Source organism: Saccopteryx bilineata, chromosome 2 (genome assembly GCF_036850765.1).
Source record: "Saccopteryx bilineata isolate mSacBil1 chromosome 2, mSacBil1_pri_phased_curated, whole genome shotgun sequence".
In the NCBI taxonomy this organism is placed as follows: domain Eukaryota; kingdom Metazoa; phylum Chordata; class Mammalia; order Chiroptera; family Emballonuridae; genus Saccopteryx; species Saccopteryx bilineata.
The window spans coordinates 304,373,454-304,397,060 of NC_089491.1; the positions used below are offsets into that span (position 1 = coordinate 304,373,454).

General features: G+C 42.4%; 1 protein-coding gene across 1 annotated transcript; it reads right to left on the reverse strand.

Moving 5' to 3' along the window:
- Nucleotides 1–356: 356 nt before the first annotated feature.
- RHEX (regulator of hemoglobinization and erythroid cell expansion) lies at nucleotides 357–3,852 on the reverse strand. The gene is made up of 4 exons (XM_066255153.1): nucleotides 3,755–3,852; nucleotides 2,528–2,665; nucleotides 1,066–1,136; nucleotides 357–557 (listed from the first exon to the last, which is right to left on the reverse strand). The coding sequence occupies exons 1-4, from the start codon at nucleotides 3,849–3,851 to the stop codon at nucleotides 357–359; spliced, it is 507 nt and encodes a 168-aa protein (XP_066111250.1). The 5' UTR covers nucleotide 3,852.
- Between the last annotated feature and the right edge of the window lie 19,755 nt (nucleotides 3,853–23,607).

Consider the following 23,607-nt stretch of genomic DNA (forward strand, 5'->3'; position numbering starts at 1 on the left):
CGTTTTATTTAAAACTTTTAAGGAAGTTGTTTATTGTCAATGATTAAAGAGCTCAAAGGGTAATTTAATCATAAGATTGACAAACAGGACCCTACCATAGCTGATTAAAATCTTTAAAAATTTTTTTTCTATGGGGATTTTATTACTTTCTCTACTGATGTGCTCCAATATTTTCATATTTAACCTGGAAGTTCTTTCTAGTATCTCATCTGAATCTTTCTTGCTGAGATACAAGCTTTTTTTTTTTCTCCTATGCCTTGTTTAAAAAATTTTATTTTTAAAAAGGCAATTTTCCTACAAAATAAGCGTAGGACTTTGTTGAGAAATTTACCCTATTAAAGAAAAAAACCTATAATTTATATGTCCACTTGGGTATATTCACCTGGCTCAGAGACAGCAGGGTTCACAAAAGCCCAGAAATCATGCTTGTGGCTTTTTGGATTGATATTGACATAATCTGTGGCTTCTTTTATGTCCTCATAGTCCAGGGAAGATTCATTTTTTAGTCCTCCAGTGGCTGAAAAGACCACTTGTGTGTAATTCACGTCCTTGGTGGCCTTAGGGGAAAAGAGCAGAGAAGTCTAGGTCAAGAATTCTACCACGTTTGGAGGAGGTAGGACCCAGGACTGAACTCTCACTTGAAGAGGCTTCCCTGGGCTGGCTGAGAAGGAACCTGGATCCCAAGTAGCCATATCTGAGAGCAGGAACAGGGCAGTGAGGAAGATTTCCAATAACTTGGTTGCCTCTGTTCACAGGGATGAGTAGGTTTAAGAAAGAGAGATATAGAGAATCGATTCAAATGAGGCCAGGACTCCAAGCAGTGACCAACCCAACGACTGGGATATGGGGAGAAGGAGGCTTCACATTAGCGCTTCTGCCTTTACAGCCCACTTAGACCACTTTGCGTGGATGACCGTGTTGACGGGGGCTATGAATGAAAGCCTCACCACCTTCACAGAAGGATGCTATAGTGACTCAAGAGACCCCTCCTTCCTCCCTCTCATCGCTGAGTCCTGGATCCCAGGCTGCATCTGCAGGGCTGGGATCACTAGGAGCGTCCGTTACCTGGGAGGTGGGAGACGAGCTGCTGGCATTGTCCGAGGTATTGGTGCTATCTGTGGATGTGTCAATGCCATCTAGGGAGAAATAAAAACTGTTCTTCTAAACAAAGCTGGAGAGTGTTAGGAGAGGTTAGAGACAATGGAAGGGAAGATGAGACAAAGAGAGAGGCAGAGCCAGCAATGAATGCAGAGGGGAGTGGGGAAGAGAGCTACAGAGCTCCCAAAAGGGAAAAAAGGAATAAAACAGAGAGAACGTGGTGGGTGAGCTGCCAGAAATAGGCAGGAAGATGGCCAAGAGTCATCTTTGTCCAGCTTCATCTAAAACTAACTAGGCTTGCCTGGTGCTTGGCTGGAATAAACAGGGACGTGCTGAGACAGTGTGGCCCAAAGCAAGCAGTTCTGGCCTCAGAAGTCATAGGCACAGATTCTAGTCTACCTGTCACAACTTGAGGCAGGTTACATCGTTTTGTGTGCCCAGGTTTTGTCTCCTGTAAAACAAGAGGACTGGACGATGATCTCTGAGCTCCCTGATAACTAAAGAGTTTTTGATTCTGGCAAGACGTAATGCAGTTTTGGGTCAGGGGGCATGATGAGGCCAGTGCCTCTCCCATTCTGCTGAAATACTGAATTAATATGAGTGGCATCTTCTGGTTCCCATTTGTCCTGAGGCCTTATCTCAGTGCTGAGGAAGCCTAGCAACCAGATCTCTCCAGCTCAAAGGATCATATTAGGAGGATGGAGCAAACCCAAACCAGTCAAGAGGTAAACGGATGGAAACAGTACGCTCCCTGGTGGGTATACCTGCAGGGGTAATTGTCTTGCTGCAGAAGCAACAATTTCCATTGTGTAAATAGTGACCTGGTGGGTCTCCCAAGTCCTGAGATAGAACATAAGAGAGTGGTGAGCCTGTTGGTCCACTTGCCAGAGGCAGACATACATTTAAACCATCAGCAAGACATATTTATTAAAATGCCCAGGTACCCATGAAGATCTAAGACTATAGAGAAGGGGCCTGTGGGAGTATGACTGAGTCAGCTTCTGGGACCAGCCAATGACACTAGCCTGATGGCATGATGTATAGAGCACCAGCCATGACTGGAGGCAGGCAGTCAAAATCTTGGCTCTACCATGAACTGGCCAGGTGAAAGAAAAGATGTCTTAGTATGACAAAGATAGGAGCAGTAACAGTCCCCAAGGCCCCTCTGTAGTCATTCATACATGACCAAACCTAGAAAACAGCTTAGACCCACACAAACCCAACAAGGTCTGCCTCACATGACAAGATGAACAAGTTCTGAAAAAGGGAGGGTAGCGAGGCCTGTACTGGAGGGGGGGGGGATCTGGGGTTGAGAGGGGGGGGGGTTGAGCTGGCAGGGACAGACTTGGGTTGCTGCAGGGGGCTCTCCAGGTATCCAGACAGAGCAGAATATGCTTTATGGCCATTCATCCCACACCCCATTACTCACGTCTGTAACGGGGCTCGAGCACAGGAGTGCCTCTCTCTGCCCAAGGCTTCGTCATCTCCTGGGCTGCAGGTGAGTGGTGGTGAGCAGGGCTGGGGCCCTGGAGCTTGGCTCTTTTTAGTAACTCTTCATTCTGTTTGGCTAGAGGGGACAGGGTAAGAGTCCAAAGTGAAAGCTCCCTGGGTCAGGCACATCCTATTTCTGAACACAACTCTCATTAGGGAAAAGCCTTCGGAAGGATCTTTTCCAAGTCTCAGCCCTCCTCCACTGCAACACCCCTCATCGCACCTGGAGAAAAAGCCGAAGCACCAACCTTGAAGGCCCTCCGTGGCCTCACTCCTTCCTCTCTGGCCTTGCCTCCTTTTCTCACACTCATCTCTTTGGTCCTGCTGTAATGTGCCAAACACTCTCCTGTCTCAGGGCCTTTGAGGTGCAGCTCACTTCCTCACTTCCCTTAAGTTTGTGCTCAAATGTCTGCATCTCAGGGATGCTGGCCACCATTCAATTCATATAGGGTTGCCTTGCCTCTTTTTCTCCCCAGCACTTACCATAATCTACCCCACATATTTTACTTACCTTATTTGTTGTCTGTCTATACCCCATGGAATGTAAGTTACCTAAGGGCAGGAATTTTTGTTTTATTCCCTGTTGTACTGAATGAATGAATGAATGAATGAATGAATGAATGAATGAATGAATGCCTATAAAAGCCTAGACTTTTCTTTACTGGAAAAACCTTCATAACTTCACCCTGCCCAATCTTAGCCAAAAAAGGTGGTTTTATTTTCCCTAATTATAATGTCTTTCCAGGATACAACTTATCTACCTCCCATGGTAAAACAGTTCAAGAATTTAAGATGACCTCTTACTGTAACCGTACTTCCTTCTGTTATAATATAATACAAAGCCATGTCTTCATGCTCAATCCTTTGGTGGCGATGAAAAAAATTAATTAGGCCCCGGTTAAATGAGGCCACCCTCACGAGCATTACAGGAGCTTGTCTCTAGGCAGAAGTTTCCGGGAGTAGAAGACTCTGGGCCGTCACTCCCAACTTGAACTAGTTTGGGTCAGAGAGGGGATTACCCGGTTAGAGTGAGGGGCCACCTGGCCGGAGGATCCTCAAGGTTTTCAAGTAATATTTGGGGGCTCCAAGGGGAGCTAGTCCTGCTACAGGCTTGGGAAGGATCCCTGAGGGTAACTGGGAGGGGAGAGCATGCTGAGCCAGTTACCCATGTGCCTGCTGAGCAGGTAGTTGATGGCTGTGAGGAGGCAGGCCTGTAGGACAAGGGACACGACTGCAATCACTATGCCTTGCCAGAGCTTCATGTCTCTGTTGGGAAAGGAGAGGGGCCAGAGTTAGAAGTCACAGAGATGCTAATACAGCTGCAAAGCCATCTCTGCTCTGAGCCAGAGGGAGCCACCTGGGGTTTCTGTGTGTCCCTTTGCCTCTCTGGACGGTAAGGCACGGGAAGTCAGAGAAGGTAGTGTGTGCACTTGGAAGCCAGCTATACCAGGTAGCCTGCCTGGAACCTCACTCACTCCGTCATCGTGATGAGCTTTGTGCAGGGCAGCCAAGGGTTGTGAGTGGGGCTCAGGTTCCCCCTGGCACAGCAGGAAGAGACTTGAGGGGAACTGCCCTGGGCAACTCGTTTCCAAGTAGTGGCACCAGCAGGACCATCCAGGAGACCTGCAGGAGGCAAGGCAGCTAGTCAGGACTGCTGGCCCCGCACCCAGTCCCCTTTGGGCAAACTCAACTGCTTGGGGGTCACTTGCTCTCTTCTCCCCAGATATCAACTTTTGAATCTGCAAAAAGGCAGTAGCATCCATTGTTGAGCCTCTTGCACAACCCGCTACCCAACCTAATTCACACACTCCTGTGACCTGGGTGTCATAACCCTCCTGTGAGGCTCGGAGAGCTGAGGGACTTGTCTGAGGTTTCACAGCTGGCAAGTGGCCAGGCTGCAGGGAGGCAGGGGACACTGTCCCAGATGGCAGCTACAAAGGACTTAAGGAAATTACCAGTTTTCTACCTCTCTGAATTCCATAGACAAATAGATAGAAAATTCAATATTCCTCAAAGATCAGCAAACTACAGAAAGAAAGCTCAAAGTGACTGTGTATGAAATAAAAACTATAGAGCTGGTCCTGGCTGGTGGCTCAGTGGATAGAGCATTGGTCCCCATATGGATATCCTGGGTTCGATTCCTGTTCAGGACACATAGGAGAAAAGACCATCTGCTTCTCCCTTTTCTTCCCCCTTCTCTCCCTCTTCCCCTCCTGCAGCCAGTGGCTCAATTGATTCAAGCATGTCCCTGGGCACTGAGGATAGCTCCAATGGAGCACACATCAGCCTCAGGCACCAAAAATAGCTTGGTACTGAGCATCAGCCCACGATGGGGATGAGAGGTGGATCCTGATTGGGGCGCATCCAGGAGTTTGCCTCACTATCTCCCCTCCTCTCACCTAAAAACAACAACAAACTATAGAGCTAAGAGTACACAGGCATGAGTGTTTGGGCACTTGGTTGAAGCAAGAGTGAGTTCCTGGGTGTGAGACCAGCAGCAGGCGGCTGACCGAGTGGTGACCCAGTGCCTCCTCTGTCACCACGGCAACCTTGTGCTGTGCCGGCCTGGACCACACAGACAGTGAGGATGAGCTGCCCCTGGGCTGGGAGCAGAGAATCACCAAGGGCGGTTGGGTTTACTGGGCCAGTCACACAGAGTTGAAGACTTAACGTAATATCTGAAAACTGGAAAAAGAGAACAGGTAGCAGATTTGCCATATCGGATGAGGACAAGAATCTGATGAGGATGGACGGTTGTACTTTGTCAACCATGTATAAATAAATAAAAGGACTGCCTGTTTGGACCCAAGGTTGGCATTTACTGCAGATGATACTCCTGCAAAACTAACCAACAGACAGAGCTACCATGGTAGCACCACAGCCATGGTAATACTCCAGGGTCGAGATTTCACTGGCAAAGCGGTTGTAGTTACTGAAGCTCATTCAGGAATAGCATTCTGAACTGGAAGGCCTTTGTAGATCGAAAGCTGTAGCTTGTGGACCTCTCTGTGCAGAGATCAGCATCTCGGTATCCAGGGGGTCACCTCTTCACCTAAAAAGCTTCTACTAGATCAAGAGGCCTAGACCTCACAGTCGTGACTGTACCCAGTAGAGGAAGAGAGGAAATAATTTTATTGGTGCTCATCAGAACACTGAGCAGAAAGGGGTAGTTGTTTCCTGATTATCAGGAGAGGCATGATGAGTCTGATTTGGTAAAAATAAATGGAATGGCTTCAACATGGTGATTATCAAATACAAACATTGTTGCAAAAAACAACAACAACACAAAACAGACAAAAAACCTTGCCGAACTAAGATGCTGGAAAGAAGACAGAAATAATCGAGATAAAGCAAAAGGGGGAAAAATGATCATAAAGGATTTGGTGACTTGATTGAAAAAAGGGCATTGAAGTTCTAGCACAGATACCGACTTCTCAAGCAGATTTCAGTACCAGATAGATGTCTGTGGCAGCTGCAAAAGGAAGGCTAGACTTGACCAGGAGAGCTTTATTGCATCACAATAGACAGTGTTCCATTTTTAAGGCACTCTAATGGTTTAGTATCGATTTACTTCATGTTGAATGTCTCATTTGTCCTTATTCACAGAAACTGCTCTCCCTCTCCCATCGAAGGAGATGGCCAGGAAGCCACCAGGGCTGTGTTCTGATAGCACACTCACTCAAAGTGTTCATTTTTTAAAGCTCCTCTTACCCTTTATTTATTAAAAATTAAACAATACATATTTATAGTAGAAGAATTAAAAATACAAATAAGAAAAGCATTTTATAAAATCACCTCGAGATTTTTTTCCATGAAACTGTCTATATATTTTTATAAGTATGTATATTTTGTGAATGGCTCCTCTGCCAACACACACACACACACACACACACACACACACACACACTATTTTAAAAACATGGGACCATACTATAATAATTAGCAGCTTTTTCTCTTTACTTAATGTATCATAAACATGTTTTGAGGTCAAAAAATCCTTCATTAGAAAACCCGATCTGGGAGCCCACACACTGAATCTGGTGCCTAGGTGATCTTCTTTGATGATGTGCTTTAAAGAGTTAAGGACATTTACTCTTCAGCCCCTGGCTGACCCTGAGGGCATTTGACTTCACCATCCTTGACTTTTATAGAATCATTTTAAATTCCTACTATTCCATTTTGTCGGTGTATCTTAACAGTCTCTGACATTTGGAGCCAGACAGCTCCTTGTTGTCTAGAACTGTTTTGCACACTGCTAAACATTAGCATCCCGAGAGCCCACCGATGTAACAGGTCAACGCAGCAACCAAAACGACCAAATATAACCGACCCCACATATTTCCAAATACCCCCTCCCCAGGCAGGCACTATTGCTTCCAGTTAAGAATCACTGAGTTAAATAAATGTTTCATTATTTTAGACTCAATACTTTATTTTGGCTCCTCATACAAAATTAGATTGGTAGAGTTCATTCCATCATTTTAATATATATATTATGAGCATCTCGCTAGCCAAATAATACACAATCCCTGTGTCAATTTATAGCATAAGAGTCAAACTTCCTGTTGCCTTCCAGATGTGAATTATTGAACTTCTCAGGGCCTCAGTTTCCACACCTGTAGTATGGGGAGACGGATAGTATCTGCCTCACAGCGTTCTTGTGTGGGCTTGGCAAGTTATGCTGTTTGTAAAGGCAATGCCAGGTATGAGGGAAACAGTAATTATTAGGTATTATTCAATTCTAACACACTTCACCAAAATGGTGACTAGAGTAGAGCTATTAAAATTGGTTTGGCGTAAGAAATATAAATGAAACTATGGTAGGTCTATTTTTAGAAAAATTAGGTATTTGTTTTGAGTACAGTTTGGGGATAAGATCCAAGACAGGATGAGGTATAAAAATTATGACAGATGTCATTATTTCAGTGACTAATGGTCCCTAACCACAATGAGCAGTTTATTCCTTGGGGTCTGATTGCAGATTGCTGATCAGACAGTCGGCAGAAACATCTGCTCATTTGTACACATGCATACCAAACACGTGGGAAATGAGCAGCTTATGTTAATTATGTTGTGAAACCTTCCTGGACCATGTGAGGGTTTGGCACACTTTGTTCCAGCATCAATATGGGGCTGTTCTGCCCTTGTTCACAGTGCGGAGTTTTGACACCCAGACCCACACTAATGTCGTTACTCTCTGGGTGTCTCAAATCCACACTTCAGCAGAGCACTAAGAGCATTTCTTCTGTTCTTTTTAGACCTGGGTGGAAATCCTGAGACCCCCAGTTAGGGCTGGATTCCATTTTATTTTTTTTCCTTCTACGGATAAAGAAGTGCTCTCATGGTCTTTCTAGCAACACAGCATATCAGAAGTGAGATAATGAAGGCCCGCCTTCTCCTGCCTGACGCCATGCTTCCTTTGAATATATAGATTCATTCTAGGAGTAGTGGTTTAAAACAACACCACAAAAGAAGATGATTTATATATATAAAAATTGTATGGATTGAAGTAATTGCAATCAATATTATTAAGCTGACTTTATCAACCTTTTAGAATTAAATAGCTTTAAAAACTTAAAGCTTTTATAAAGATTACTTTGCAATCTTCATTAATTTGTTGTTTTAAAAATTAATAATTTGATAAAATAAAAATTGGTCATTTGAGCTCTAACATAGCATAGGGCAGGGGCAGTCAACCTTTTTATACCTACCGCCCACTTTTGTATCTCTGTTAGTAGTAAAATTTTCTAATTGCCCACCGGTTCCACAGTAATGGTGATTTATAAAGTAGGGAAATAACTTTACTTTATAAAATTTATAAAGCAGAGTTACAGCAAGTTAAAGCATATAATAATAATTACTTACCAAGAACTTTATGTCGAATTTTTGCTAAGTTTGGCAGAATAAATCTTTATAAAACAACTTACTATAGTTAAATCTATCTTTTTATTTATACTTTGGTTGCTCCGCTACCGCCCAACATGAAAGCTGGAATGCCCACTAGTGGGCGGTAGGAACCAGGTTGACTGCCACTGGCATAGGGTATACTGAAAAGACAATGAGCTAGGAAGACGAGAACCTGGCTTCCCCTGGCTCTGTCACTTGCTAACTGCGTGACCTGAGACATGCAGAAGTCCTTTCTAGGCCCTGCTGTTTTAAGGGGCTCAGCCATGTACCCCTAAGAGTCTTCATGACCTAAGCATTCTGTTCTTTGTAGACTAGGATAGAGGAAGGAAACAAAGGTGGATGGAAACGGAATATTTTAAAAGAAAAAAAAAACTTTCCATTTTATAATTTCACACAGCTTTCTCCACATTACTAGACTTTTCTCTCCTAATTTAATATGCAGTTTTGAATAATCAAGGAAAGGAGGAAGCATAAACCAAACTAATAATGAATGACTATAACCACAGAAACACAGGTAAAAAATTGTGTGACTTCTAAGGGTCTTTTAAAAAGTAAAATTGCAGTAAAATTAATTATTGCTCATAAAACTATACATTAGCAAAATTGATTCCATAAGGCACAAAAAACATAAACAGAGCAAACCCCAAACAAAATAACAAGAAAGAAGTTCAGGAAGCAGCATGGTATCTTGCTGCTAAAGGCAGATAACTTGGAATCAGACAGCTTGGGTTCACATCCCAGCTCATCCTCTGCAAGAACTCGGTCTAGTTATTTACCTTCTCAGAGCCTCAATTTCCTCATCTGTAAAATGGGAACAATAATATTCCCAGATGAATATAAATGGCACCTACTTTTGAGGATGAAATAAGATGAAGTATGTGAAGTAGTCATTATAGCTTTTGTTACATAGTGATACACATCCAATAAATGACAGATATTAATTAGAAGTTGAAAACATTTTTTCTACTAAAAATATGTGTCTATATACTAGTTTTATTTTGTTTTGTTGGGAGATGGTGGTGGTGGGAGATAGTGAGGCAGACTCCCATATGCACCCCTACCAGGATCCACCCAGCAACCCCATCTGGAGCTGATGCTCAAGTACAGAGCTAATTTTTAGTGCCTGAGCCTGATGCGCTCCAGAGGAGCTATCCTCAGTGCCTGGGCCATGCTTGAACCAATCAAGACACTGGCTGTGGGAAGGAAAGAGGGAGAGAAGGGGGAGAGGGAGGGGAAGAGAAGCAGATGGTCGCTTCTCATATGTGCCCTGACTGGGAAGTGAATCCATACATGGGGCGGACGCTCTATCCACTGAGCCACTGGCCAGGGCCCATATACTAGTAAAAATTACAAACAAGTAATTTTTGATACAAACAAGTTACTTTGAGACTTTTAAGAAACATGAGCTCTTGTGGAGATCCAGGGCACAGAAAAAGATAGAAAACTGGAAAACTTTCCAGGCTCATCTCTCTTATGAATACAGAGATAAATATACAATAATATCAAGAATAAATCCAGGGATGTTCAGGATTTAATTATTACAATGATAAAATACAATGAGGATCAAAATGAATGGTATTTATTGTGTGCTTTTATCCTGTTGCTCTGTAAGAATAGACATGATCACCATTTCCTAGACAAGAACACCAAGGCTTGGTAAGGTTGAGCAATTTGTCTTGGTTCCCACTCTGGAAGAGTAAGGATTCAAACTCAAGTTGATCTGACTTAAAAGCCTAACTCTTGAGCATTACAAAAAATGGATACAGCATCAATAAATCAAAATTTAAAAATAATGATCTTAGTAAACGCCAAAAATCGTTTGATCAAATTGAATACACATTTCTTATTTTTAAGTTAATAAAATAAAAATATGAGAATCGTTTCTTACTCTAATAAAGAATATTCATGTTATAGCAATAATCAACATCTTACAAAATGATAAAATATTTTAGCAGTTATTTGAGTACAAGGATGTCTGTTGTAATCATTTTTAAAAGTTAGTCCTGGAAATTCTAATTCCTGGACGTTTAAAGTTCTTCCAACCTTCAACCTAGAATAATAAGGATGTTGAATATCTATTGTGCGTGTTCTATGTGGCAGACACTTAAGTATATTAACTCATCCGGTTCTCACAACCACCCGAGAAGATAGATATATTATTACGTCTCTTTTGCACAGAGGACAAAACTAAAACACAGAAATATTAAGTAATTTGCTCAAGATAACAAGAACTGATGGGGTTTTGTGCTCAGGTGGGCTGGCAATGGAGCCTGAGCTAATAACTGATGCATGAAAGAAATAGAAGTATGGTTTTGGGCAAGGAGAAGTCAAATTCATCCTTATTTGCAAAATATGTTATTTTATATTTAGAAATCCCAAAAGAATCAATTGAAAAACTAGTGGAATTAATATGAGACTGCTCAGGGAAGTCCTGAGGGCATGATAAATATTCGAGGGGCTAGGTGGAGGTGGGCAAAGGCAGAGGGGACGAGGAAAGAAAGAGACTTTGCTTGGCGCTATGGGCACATGATGCAGTGTGCAGATGATGTTTTATTAAGTTGTATACCTGAAACCTGTATGGTTTTGCAAACCAATGTCACCCCCAATAAATTCAATTAAATAAATAAATAATAAAATTTCTAGCTATTCTTTCTATTACTCTAGCAATAGCCAATTAGAAAACAATTGGGGGGATGAGATTCAAAAGAATATATGCATCCTTATGTTCACTGCAGGGTTATTTATAGCAGCCAAGATTTAGAAGCAGCCCAAGTGCCCAACAGTAGTACGTTAGTGAATAAGAAAGCTGTGATAGCCTGGCCTGTTGTGGTGCAGTGAATAAAGCGTCGACCTGGAACACTGAGGTTGTCGGTTTGAAACCCGGGGCTTGCCCGGGTTTCAAGGCGCAGATGAGAAGCAACTATGAATTGATGCTTCCTGCTCCTCCCTCCCCTCCAATTTCTCTCTTTCTCTCTCTCTCAAATCAATAAATAAAATCTTTTAAAAAAAAAAGAAAACTGTGGTACATTTACGCAATGAGATACTACTCACTGTAAAGAAAAAAAGAAGGAGCCTAACCAGTGGTGGAACAGTGGATGGAGTGTCCAGTTGGGACACTGAGGTTTCAGGTTCAAAGCCTTGAGGTCACCTGCTTGAGTGTGGAATCATCGACATGATCCTGAGGTTGCTGGCTTGAAGCCCAAGGTCACTGGTTTAAGCAAGGTGTCACTGGCTCGGCTGGAGCCCCCCAGTCAAGGCACATATAAGAAACAATCAATGAACAACTAAAGTGACACAAGTATGATTTGATGCTTCTCATCTCTTCTCTCCCTTCCTCTCTCTCTCAAAATAAAAGAAGAAAACCTAACTTTTTGTGGTAGCATGAATGGACCTAAAAATTATTATGCTATGTGAAATAAGCCAGTCAGAGAAAGACAGGTGCCATATGATTTCACTCATATGTAGAAGCTAATGAACAAAATAAACTAACAAACACAATAGAAACAGACTCATAGATACTAGAACAGACTGACAGCTGTCAGAGGAGAGGGGGTTTGGGGGGCTGGGTGTAAAGGTGAAGGAATTAAGCAAAGAGAAAACACTTGTAGACACAGACAACAGTGTGGGGACTGCAGAAGGGAAAAGGGGAGGTAGAGGAGGGTAGGGGGGACAGATGGTGATGGAGGGAGACTTGACGTGGGGTGGTTAATATACAATGCGATATACAAATGATGTGTTGTAGAATTGTCACCTAAGTCTGTGTAGGTTTATTAACCAATGTCATCCCAATAAATTCAATATGATTTTTTTTTTAATTGGGGGAAGAGAAAACCATGAGCCTTGGCAACTATCACAACAGATATATCTAAAGATAATTTTAATTATAAGAAAGTTATTTTGAAGAAAATAGTAGAAATTTACTGAGAGATATTAAAGACTTAAACTAATAAAAAGGTATGTTTCAGATTGGGAAACTAGAAGACTAAGAAAAAATCAAATTAAAGTTGATTTCTGGCCTGACCTGTGGTGGCGCAGTGGATAAAGCGTCGACCTGGAAGTGCTGAGGTCACCGGTTCAAAACCCTGGGCTTGCCTGGTCAAGGCACATATGGGAGTTGATGCTTCCTGCTCCTCCCCCCTTCTCTTTCTCTCTCCTTTCTAAAATGAATAAAAAATTAAAAAAAAAATAAATTTAAAGTTGATTTCTTAGTTTAATTTAATTTCAATAAAAATTACAGTGAGTTTTTTTTTTTTTTTTCTGAAGCTGGAAACAGGGAGAGATAGTCAGACAGACTCCCGCATGCGCCCGACCGGGATCCACCCGGCACGCCCACCAGGGGCATCGCTCTGCCCACCAGGGGGCCGATGCTCTGCCCATCCTGGGCGTCGCCATGTTGCGACCAGAGCCACTCTAGCGCCTGGGGCAGAGGCCACAGAGCCATCCCCAGCGCCCGGGCCATCTTTGCTCCAATGGAGCCTTGGCTGCGGGAGGGGAAGAGAGAGACAGAGAGGAAAGTGCAGCGGAGGGGTGGAGAAGCAAATGGGTGCTTCTCCTGTGTGCCCTGGCCGGGAATCGAACCCGGGTCCTCCGCACGCTAGGCCGACGCTCTACCGCTGAGCCAACCGGCCAGGGCCAAGAATTTTTAATAATTTAAAATTATTCTGAAATTTACCTAGGGAAAAATAATGATAGTCAAATCCCCAGATAGGAGAAAACTTTCTCAGCTTGTATACAATGAAATAAATCACAAAGCAATACAAGAAAAATAGGTTGGGTTCTAAAATATTAAACCAGGGGTCCCCAAACTTTTTACACAGGGGGCCAGTTCACTGTCACTCAGACCGTTGGAGGGCCGGACTATATAAAAAAAAAATGAACAAATCCCTATGCACACTGCACATGTCTTATTTTAAAGTAAAAAAACAAAACGGGAACAAATACAACATTTAAAATAAAGAACAAGTAAATTTAAATCAACAAACTGACCAGTATTTCCATGGGAACTAGGCTCCCCTCACTGACCACCAATGAAAGAGGTGCCCCTTCCAGAAATGTGGCGGGGGCCGGATAAATGGCCTCGGGGGGCCGCATGTGGCCCGCGGGCCGTAGTTTGGGGACCCGTGTATTAAACCTTGATATGTTAAAATAATATTTAAAGGCAAACAGAAAAAAGCTAGAAAAAGTATGTGCAACACTTACTTTAAACTTTTTTTTTTACAAAAAAAAAAAAAATGGATAAATGGTGTCGAACAGATAAATCACAAACAATCCGGAAGGGGCACTAAGCTGTTACTACAAGGTAGCTATCCCCACTGTCTGTTACAAAAGTGAAAATGGGCAACAATCTAATTGAAAAAAAAAATTTAAATAGATTAGAGTGAAGGTATAGAATGGAATGCTATATAGGCATTTAAAATTATGTTTAGGTTACAACATAATCAAATGTCAAAATAACCTGGAGATGTTTTCTCTGAATCTATGTACCCTAATTAATCAATGTCACCCCATTAAAATTAATAATAAAGGAAAAATTTTATGTTTAGGAAGAATGAATCTGGGGGAGTTTGTTCTATGAAAAAGTACAATACAGTTCTATTTAGCTACATACAGTATGATCACAACTACGTAAAAAAGCAAACTAAAAAGAATAAAATTTGTAAAGATAGAAAACTCTGGATCATCAAACATTTGTCTATCATATTAGTTTAGTAATAACTCCCTCCCCCCCAGTCACTTGATTCAATTCACCAAATCCCGAGGAGTCCATTGACAATAATTTGGCTTAGAAATTGTATATTTGTTTATGAATATAAATTTATAGAAATTAGGGATTTTATTTAAATGTACTTTGTTTAAAAGGGGGAAATGGAAGAAAATTTGCCTAAATGTTAACAAAACTGAGTATTGAGATTGCAGATAACATTTTATTTAGTTATTTATACTACCTGTTATGGTCAAAGTTTTATGCAATTAACACGTATCTTTTTCCAATCAGGAAGAAAATAATATTTTAAGAGTATCAAAACAAACTTGGAAATTCTGCGTGGCTTAAATTAGCATAATACTGAATCTTATATAAAATTTTATTTAGATTTAAATTGTATCTCAACATGTTAATAGAGCATTGACATAATCAGCTAAATGTCTGCATTTCAATCAGTCAAGTATTTTTTGAGTGGTCCATGTAAATGGTCCTGTGTGAAATACTCTAATAGACCTGAAGAAGCAGAGAACAGCATCTGAACACCAGCTTTCAAGAGCTCATGTTTTACTTAGAAAATTAAGATATTAATGTGTGAAAGAATCAAAAAGCAGAAGAGATGTCACACCAAAGCATGATGAATTGTCAGAATATGCAGTATTCCAGAGGAAAGAGAGATCCCCATGCACTGAATATTCAGGGAGGGGTCACTGAGAAGGAATTATTTGAAGAACAGGTTGGTAATGGATGGGTGGGGAATGAGGGGAATAGCAATCCAGCTAAAGGTTTCTCCTGTCCTGGACTATAGGGGACTGCATTAATGGAACTGATAGTCTTCTACAAAGCTCGATTCAGCCCTGGCCGGTTGGCTCAGCAGTAGAGCGTCGGCCTAGCGTGCGGAGGACCCGGGTTCGATTCCCAGCCAGGGCACACAGGAGAAGCACCCATTTGCTTCTCCACCCCTCCGCTGCACTTTCCTCTCTGTCTCTCTCTTCCCCTCCCGCAGCCAAGGCTCCATTGGAGCAAAGATGGCCCGGGCGCTGGGGATGGCTCGGGCGCTGGGGATGGCTCTGTGGCCTCTGCCCCAGGCGCTAGAGTGGCTCTGGTCGCAACATGGCGACGCCCAGGATGGGCAGAGCATCGCCCCCTGGTGGGCAGAGCGATGCCCCTGGTGGGCGTGCCGGGTGGATCCCGGTCGGGCGCCTGCGGGAGTCTGTCTGACTGTCTCTCCCTGTTTCCAGCTTCAGAAAAATGAAAGAAAAAAAAAAAAAACTCGATTCAATGTATACGTGACTAAGACAATGTGGGAGAAAGCTGAGTACACACAAGGCAACCTCACAAGTATGTGTAGGAAAATGGCGAGGGGTAGAACTTGGTGGCCAGACAGAGTGGCTTTGGAATTCCAGCTCTGGCCTTCCTAGCTGTGATTTGCTTTCTCTCTTTGAGCCTCAGTTTTATCTGAAAAAATGAGAATGGCACTTGTTTCATTTTTTAACTCACTTGTTGTGTGCTTACTGTGTGCCAGCAACATGCAAAACATTTTGCATAAACTATCTTACTTAATCTTTGGAATAACAACCTTATGAGGTAGATACTATGTTGTCCCGTTTTGACATATGAGAAAACCAGGCTGTAATCCCTTGTGGAGGAGACAGAGTTCTGGCTATTGGAGCCAGAGCCTTCGCCACACTGCACACAACAGTATTTAAGAAGCTTAGTTGAGCCTTGGTCATATAGCTCGGTTGGTTAAAGTATCGTCCCAAAGTGCCAAGGTTGCCAGTTTGATCCCCAGTCAGGGTGCATACGGGAATGAATCAATGTTCCTGTCCCTCTCTCTCTCCCTTCCTCTCTCACTAAAATCAATAAATTAAAAAAAAAAATTTTTACGTTTATATGAGAGCCTGACATATACAACTGACCCTTGAATAACACAGGTGTGAACTGTGTTGGGTCCACTTATAGACAGGGTTTTTTTTCAATAAATACTATAAATGTATTTTCTCTTTCTTATGATTTTCTCAATAATGTTTTCTTTTCTCTCACTTACTTTATTATAAGTATTACAGTATATAATACATATAACATACAAAATATGTGTTAATCCAAAGATTTTCAACCTGTATGCCGGCACACCGGTGTGCTGTAAGAATTTTTAAAACATGCAATACCTGACTATTTAGTTAGGGGCATTGACCTCTTTTTCGTTAGATTGTCAAATAAAAAAATGACAACAGCCAACAGAATAGCCATCCAGTGTGAATGAATCAAAATTATACCAATTTTTTTGGATGTGCCACAGAAATTTAGTAATTAGGTTATGTGTGCCATGAGATGAAAAAGGTTGAAAATTGCTGTGCTAATCAACTGTTTATGTTACTGGCATGGTTTCTGCATAACAGTGGGCTATTAGTTGTTAAATTTTAGGAGAGTAAAAAGTTATACTCAGATTTTCAGCTGCTGAGGGCATGAAGTCAGCACCCCTAAACCCTATGTTACTCAAGGATCTACTGTATAGGTGCTCAATAGGGGGTGACCCTCAGACTAGAACATAGAAGTCAACCCAAAATTGGCTTTCCTATATAAACACACCCATTCCCATAGGGCTCTGTACAAAACTGGCTCACTCATGATTTTCATTTCAGTGTACAAAACTGTATAGCCCTGGGAACTCCTTGGTACCAAACCACCCTGGCCCTATGACTGTCGCTGTGTCCACTCAACAGGGGACAGAGAAGGTCAAAATATCCAGCCATGAGAAGGGAGTAGTGAGGTCTGCCAAATACCATGGGGAAGGGGACGACAGAGGGTTAGGGTGTCACCTTTGTTCCAGGTGTCAGAGAAATCCTCTCTGGATTCCTGTCAGTGCTGGTCACCTTGGCAGGGGCCTCCCCCCACATGGTTGGAACGCATCTTGAAAAACATGAAATGGGAACCTAGATCAACATTCTAGCTCAGCAACTTTTAAAACTCAGCCACTTTGACCTGGCCGGGTAGCTCAATCCGTTCGAGTGTCATCCCACTGCCAAGGTTGCACATCTGATGCGTGGTCAGGGCACACACAAGAATCAACCAAAGAATGCATAAATAAGTGGAACAACAAATTGATGTTTCTCTCTCTTCTTTCTCTCTCTCTCTCTCTCCCTCCTTTCTCTCTTTCTAAAATCAATCAATCAATAAAATTTATAAAAAATAAAATAAAATACAGCCACTTTGGGCATGTCACTTCCTCTTTCTGAGCCTGCTACCCTGTCTATAAACTAAGGGGAGTGGGCTGCATAGATCTAATTTCTGACATCTTGTTCTAGAATCCCATCCTACTAAAATGGATGTAAAGGATGATACCCAAATTAACCAGAGATAGTGAAATATAGAGGGAAAAAGGCTTTTCGCAATAGGTAACTTTAAAAGCTCTTAGCATGGCCCTGGCCGGTTGGCTCAGCGATAGAGCGTGCGGGGGAACCGGGTTCGATTCCTGGCCACGGCACATAGGAGAAGCGCCCATTTGCTTCTCCACCCCCACACCCCTCCTTCCTCTCTGTCTCTTTCTTCCCCTCCCGCAGCCAAGGCTCCATTGGAGCAAAGATGGCCCGGGCACTGGGGATGGCTCCTTGGCCTCTGCCCCAGGCGCTAGAGTGGCTCTGGTCGCAACATGGCGACGCCCAGGATGGGCAGAGCATCGGCCCCCTGGTGGGCAGAGCGACGCCCCTGGTGGGCGTGCCGGGTGGATCCCGGTCGGGCGCCTGCGGGAGTCTGTCTGACTGTCTCTCCCTGTTTCCAGCTTCAGGGAAAAAAAAAAAAAAAAAAAAAAAAAAAAGCTCTTAGCATAAGTAACTTCACTTAGCTTCTCTTCTATCTTAAACTCTCAGTAATCCCAGAACGTAGTTAAGTCTAACACTCCCTACCCTGGGCCTTGAAGTTAGTTTCACCAAATTGCAGATGTGTCAGGGGTGGGTCATAAATCCTAGAATGTTTAGAAATGTTATTAGGCATGCAAAACATTTATCACTACTGTGTTATTTTCAAAGCTTATAGTCTTCGTGTGTAGAAATATTTTTTTTAAATTGATCCTATAAATAAACATTGTAACAAGACAGTACGATTTCATAAGCTTGTTAGCAAAATTAATGAATATACTTTATTGCTTTTGTACCGTGCTTCACCAAGCTCCCCCTCCATCCCATACTCCAACCAGTATGTAATTTTGTCTTTAAAAGCTAGCACCCAAACTGTGTTTGGAGCCGCATGATTTGACTGACTTCGGTCTCTGTGTGGTCATCGGCTTTGAATAAAAGACTCCTTTAAATTTAAACTTCAGTGTAGAGAACATCTGTATAATCTCCCTGGTTTCACTACAACAATGGTAACTTTGAATTTCAACTACATAGGCTACATCTCTTGTAATGCATATTTCTAAGTGCAGGCACTGACAGTTTTTCAGGAGGAAGGCAAGTTATCTGAAATTTCTAATTAGTAATTTTGCAAGAAAGTACCAGAGATAAATAGTTTGGTGATTTTGAGGAAAGCATTTTTATAAGCAATTACTTGAAATGAATGAAACCTGAATGCAACTTCGTTCTCAGATGAAATCAGCAAGCACACAAAGAATTGCCGGTAGCTGAAGCAGTACTCCTGGGTTCCTTTTGCCAGCTCCTACAGAGCCCCAGGTGAACTGGAAGGGCCTAAGTGTTTTCTATGTCATGGATTGCCCAACTAAATTTCTAAGAAACTAAGCACCTTCTACAGACTATGCTGTTTGTGAGCACTTCGGTGGCTGGGATCAGGTCTTGTCCATATTTTACACTCCACAATTCCTGGCACAATACTTAGAGATAATGTGTGCAGAAAAGCACTTCCTAACATTCTGCATACATTGCGATGGAATCAACTTGCATATAATAAACATTATTTAACCTTGGCGAAGCCACTTAAAGTCCCTGAGTCTCTGTTTCCTCCTCTGTTAATAGCGAAGTCAAGTGATTCCCTCACAGGATTTGTCAGGAGGGGTGAGACCTCGGGAATTTCCAGCACTGTTCCTCCCTCGTTGGCTTTTCTCTTTGACAGCATGGATTTTCTGACTCCCATTCATACCATTTAAAATTGCCAGCCTGGTCCTCTTCTCTCCATATATTCTAGTCCTTTGCAACTCAGAATGAAGCTTAAGGAAAACAAAACAAAAAACAAAAAACAAAACACCTGCAGGGAGACAGTCTCAGGGATCTGGTTCTCAGTTTAAAAAGAGTAATTAATAGCTACTCTTAGATCACTGTACAGAGCACTACATGTGCATTGCCTGCAATCCTCATAGCAACACTGTAAGGTGGGTGATTTTATGCCCATTTTTCCAGATGAGGATACTGAGGCATAAAACAGTTTAACAGAATTCTTTTAGCCAGAGTCCTGATGGCTGCTGCTGCTACTGCAAACAGATCTCTGGTTTTAGGAACAAGAGATTAATGTCATAAAGAGCAAACTGCAATTGAATTCCACATCCTTCAGTGTCAACACATAAATGGAGAATCCCTTCTGAGACCTCTACATATATATGTTTACAGACACACAATCCTCAAAATCATCTAAAATCCTACCTACCCAGATAATACTTACCTCCAGGACCATGAGCAAAGTCTGATCCCAGCCTGTGTTTCAGCGATGTCCTAATGGAAACATCTCCCCACCTCCCCCAGCCCCACACGGAAGCTTCTTAGTCACTGGAGGTCAGTCACAAATGTTTCCTCATTTCCAACGGGGGGGGGGGGGGGGGGCTGCTGCTCAGAAGATAATGATCTAGCTCAGTTGAGTAGATCAGGGTGAAGCCACAGATAACACCCCCTCCTTTAGCAGGGCCCTACCCTGCTCCTCCATGCAGCCAGTAACTAGATGGAGGAGATTAGTAGTCTCTTTCTCTCCATGTGAGCTCACATTTAAATACCACGAATATGCACACCACCTGAAGAATGGAAGAACCCTGGAGAAGGAGTCAAGAGGCTTTGGGCTCAAGTCTCAGCCCTGGCACAAACTTGCTGTATGAGCTCAGACAAATCACTTTCCCATCAGGGCACTCATGTCCTTCCAATATTAAATGAAGAAGTAAGTTTCTAGATATTAGCAAAGGTCCTTCCAACTTGGCTCACCTTGAATCTGTGTGTGATGTGTCCATAGTTCGGGAAAGCGTATATAGGATGCATAGCAATTAATGAGGATAATTTTTCAAGGACAGTCTTTTTGCATTAAACATTGAATTAGGTCATCATGAGATGGCTGGTGCAGCTCTACAAAGTAACTTCTTCATCAGGCTCTCCACATCCTCCAGGGTTGCCCTGCCAGTATCAATATACACTTCTCTCTGCTCCCAACTCTACCACGGTCTCTAAGTAATTAACTCTAGCTTACAGTTAACCTATGGGAATCAAGACAAAATTCTTAACTCACTACTTCGATTATCCTTTTACACGAATCCAGTGTAAATGTGGTAGCAGCTAGAGTCATGTAAACATTCACACTGCTCTGCTTGTCTGTGTGGACCCCTCTTGGACGAGAACCTTCCATGATGCCACGCCAATGCTCATTCACAATATCATGACGTGACGTATTTTGTGTCATCCATGTGTACTCTCATTAGAATAGTGTTGCAACAATACAAATTAACCTGACTTGGACCTCAGTGACCTGGAGATCAGAAACATTTGACCTCTCTAGACTGCATTTTCCTCACATGGAACTGTAAGGAGTTTTAATTAGATCATCCATGGCTCTGCTCTAAATAGTGAAGTAAGAATTATCAATGGCCTATGTCTTCTCTGTATCCCTGGCCACCAGAACTCTGCCTACACCTAGTTGGTTCTCAAAAACTATTTGTGGCATGAAAAAATAAGTGAGTGAATTAAAGTGCTCTGTTATAGCCAATGAGGTATGCCCACATCTCAGAAACTGCCTAACTACATTCACTTGCTGAAGATGAGATGATCTGCTCACAAAGACACTTAGCCTGTTCCTGCCCGGAGGCTGCTGGAAATGGACTCACTCTGCTGCTCTTCCAAGAACTCCCCCTCCCAAAGCTCATCCATAAAAGCCCTAGGTAATGTGGCCTTCCTCTACTTCAGTGGTTCTCAAAGTATGTGCCAGGGCACACTGATGCACCCTAGAAGATGTCCAGGTGTGCCCTATGGTATTCCAGAGAAATATGTGCCTGTTGGGGACCAAAAACCAACAGGGTTTTTGGAGTTTAGATTGTTGGGGGACAGAGGTGTGGGGAATTGGCTGTAAACTGACAGTCTGCCCAACTTCCTACCTCACTTGCCTGATTAGGTTGCAAAAGGTTGTTAAGCTGTGGTCCTGGATTATTTACACTACCCCCCATGGTCCCTGGAAAGACTGGAGGCAAGTTTCTTCTATCCTTTGTTTGGTGTGTAGAGTGGGGGTTTTGGATTGATGATTAAACAGAAGGAATTGTCTCTTGAAGCCTTTTGGATTTTCATAAAAGAAGAATATGTGGCAATATCTAAAAAAGCTTTGAACATTTTACTACAATTTTCAACATCCTATTTATGTGAATTAGGATTTTCTACCCTCAACACAATTAAGAGTAAAAAGAGAGGGATTCTTCAATGTATTGACGAGGAAATGAGAGTTTGCCTTTCAAATATATGCCCAAACATTGAAGAAATCACTAGGACACATCAGGCTCATGTTTCTCATAAATACAGAATGAAAAAACTTAACACATTCGTGCCGGAACCTGCCGAATTTACTAAATCTTACTAAGACTGTATCTATATATATAAAAAGATAACTTTTTTGTCATTTAAAAATTTTTTAACCCCTTTTTTACGAATTCTAAAAAGCATAACTCAAAAAAGGTAACATAAAAATGTTTTTTAATGTCAGAATAAATTTAATTTTGTCATATTTATTTTGTTTAATTACCATAAAAGCACGCTTGGACTTTATATATTTTTCTTTAATATTTGACTTAATTATTATAACATATTTCTCAGAAATTTGTATATAGTGCGCCTACAATTATTTGTGGGATTTTAAATGCGCCCCAACTTCAAAAAGTTTGAGAACCACTGCTCTACTTCAAGCTGACGGACTCCAGCCTCAAAGACAGGATTCAAGGGGAGATCAAAACAGTGATAAATGAAGTTGTAACATCTGCCACATCAACAGGAAGTTATTCTTGATAGTTTATAACCTGATGAGGAAAGGGCAGCTGATTGAGGTGGATATGACACTTTCACTTCTCGCCCCACACGTTTCTAAGACTACACTCCCCCCAGCCCTTTTCCACTCGCACAGTGCCTCTAACATCTGTGGGATACAATGTCTCCCAGAGAACGCAGCTACTCTCAGCAGGAGAATTACTTCTGAAAATGATGTGTCAATAGGATTTAGGAAGTTTTGAAAAGGTGGAAATAAAACCCTCCTCATTATCTGACCACTCTAATACACTTTTTTGCATAATGTTTTCTCTGCATAGTTGGAATATGTTTTAAAAAATAGATTTTCGGCCCTGGCCGTTGGCTCAGTGGTAGAGTGTCGGCCTGGCGTGCAGGAGTCCCGGGTTTGATTTCTGGCCAGGACACACAGGAGAAGCACCCATCTGCTTCTCCACCCCTCCCGCTCTCCTTCCTCTCTTTCTCTTCCCCTCCTGTGGCCGAGGTTCCATTGGAGCAAAGTTGGCCCGGGCGCTGAGGATGGCTCCATGGCCTCTGCCTCAGGTGCTAGAATGGCCCTGGTTGCAACAGAGCAACGCCTCAGATGGGCAGAGCATCGCCCCCTGGTGGGCATGACGGGTGGATCCTGGTTGAGTGCATACGGGAGTCTGTCTGACTGCCTCCCTGTTTCCAACTTCAGAAAAAAACAAACAACAAAAAAAGGATTTTCAAATTGTTCTCCATGTTGTAACAAATGAGCTTTTAAAACCCACAATTCTGGTTACATCACTCTCTTTTTAAAACTCTCCAGTGGCTTCTCATTGCACTTAGGATAAGAGCCAAGATCCCGAACAAACCTGTAAGGCTCCCACTGCCAGGCAGCCACCTACCCTTTTAGCTGTATCTCGGGTACTTTGCTAGCTTTTCTTTCTTTACACTCTTTCAGCCTCCCCCCTCCCCACCTTAGGGTATCTGCACATGTGGGTCCCTCTGTGCCCACAAATTTCATGGTATCTTTAATGGCTGCCTAATTTCCCATTTGCTGATATTATTCTAAACTACAAACCATCCCTTGGATTGTCATTCAATTGTTTCCGATGTTTTTACTATTGGAGATTCTCCCATAATGGATAACTCTATACACTAATTTTTAGGCTTATTTTAGACTATTTCCTTAGGATTAAGTTCCAGGAGTAGATATCTACGTCAAAGACAAGTGTTTTTATGGCTTTTCCCTCATATTGATCCTCTGCT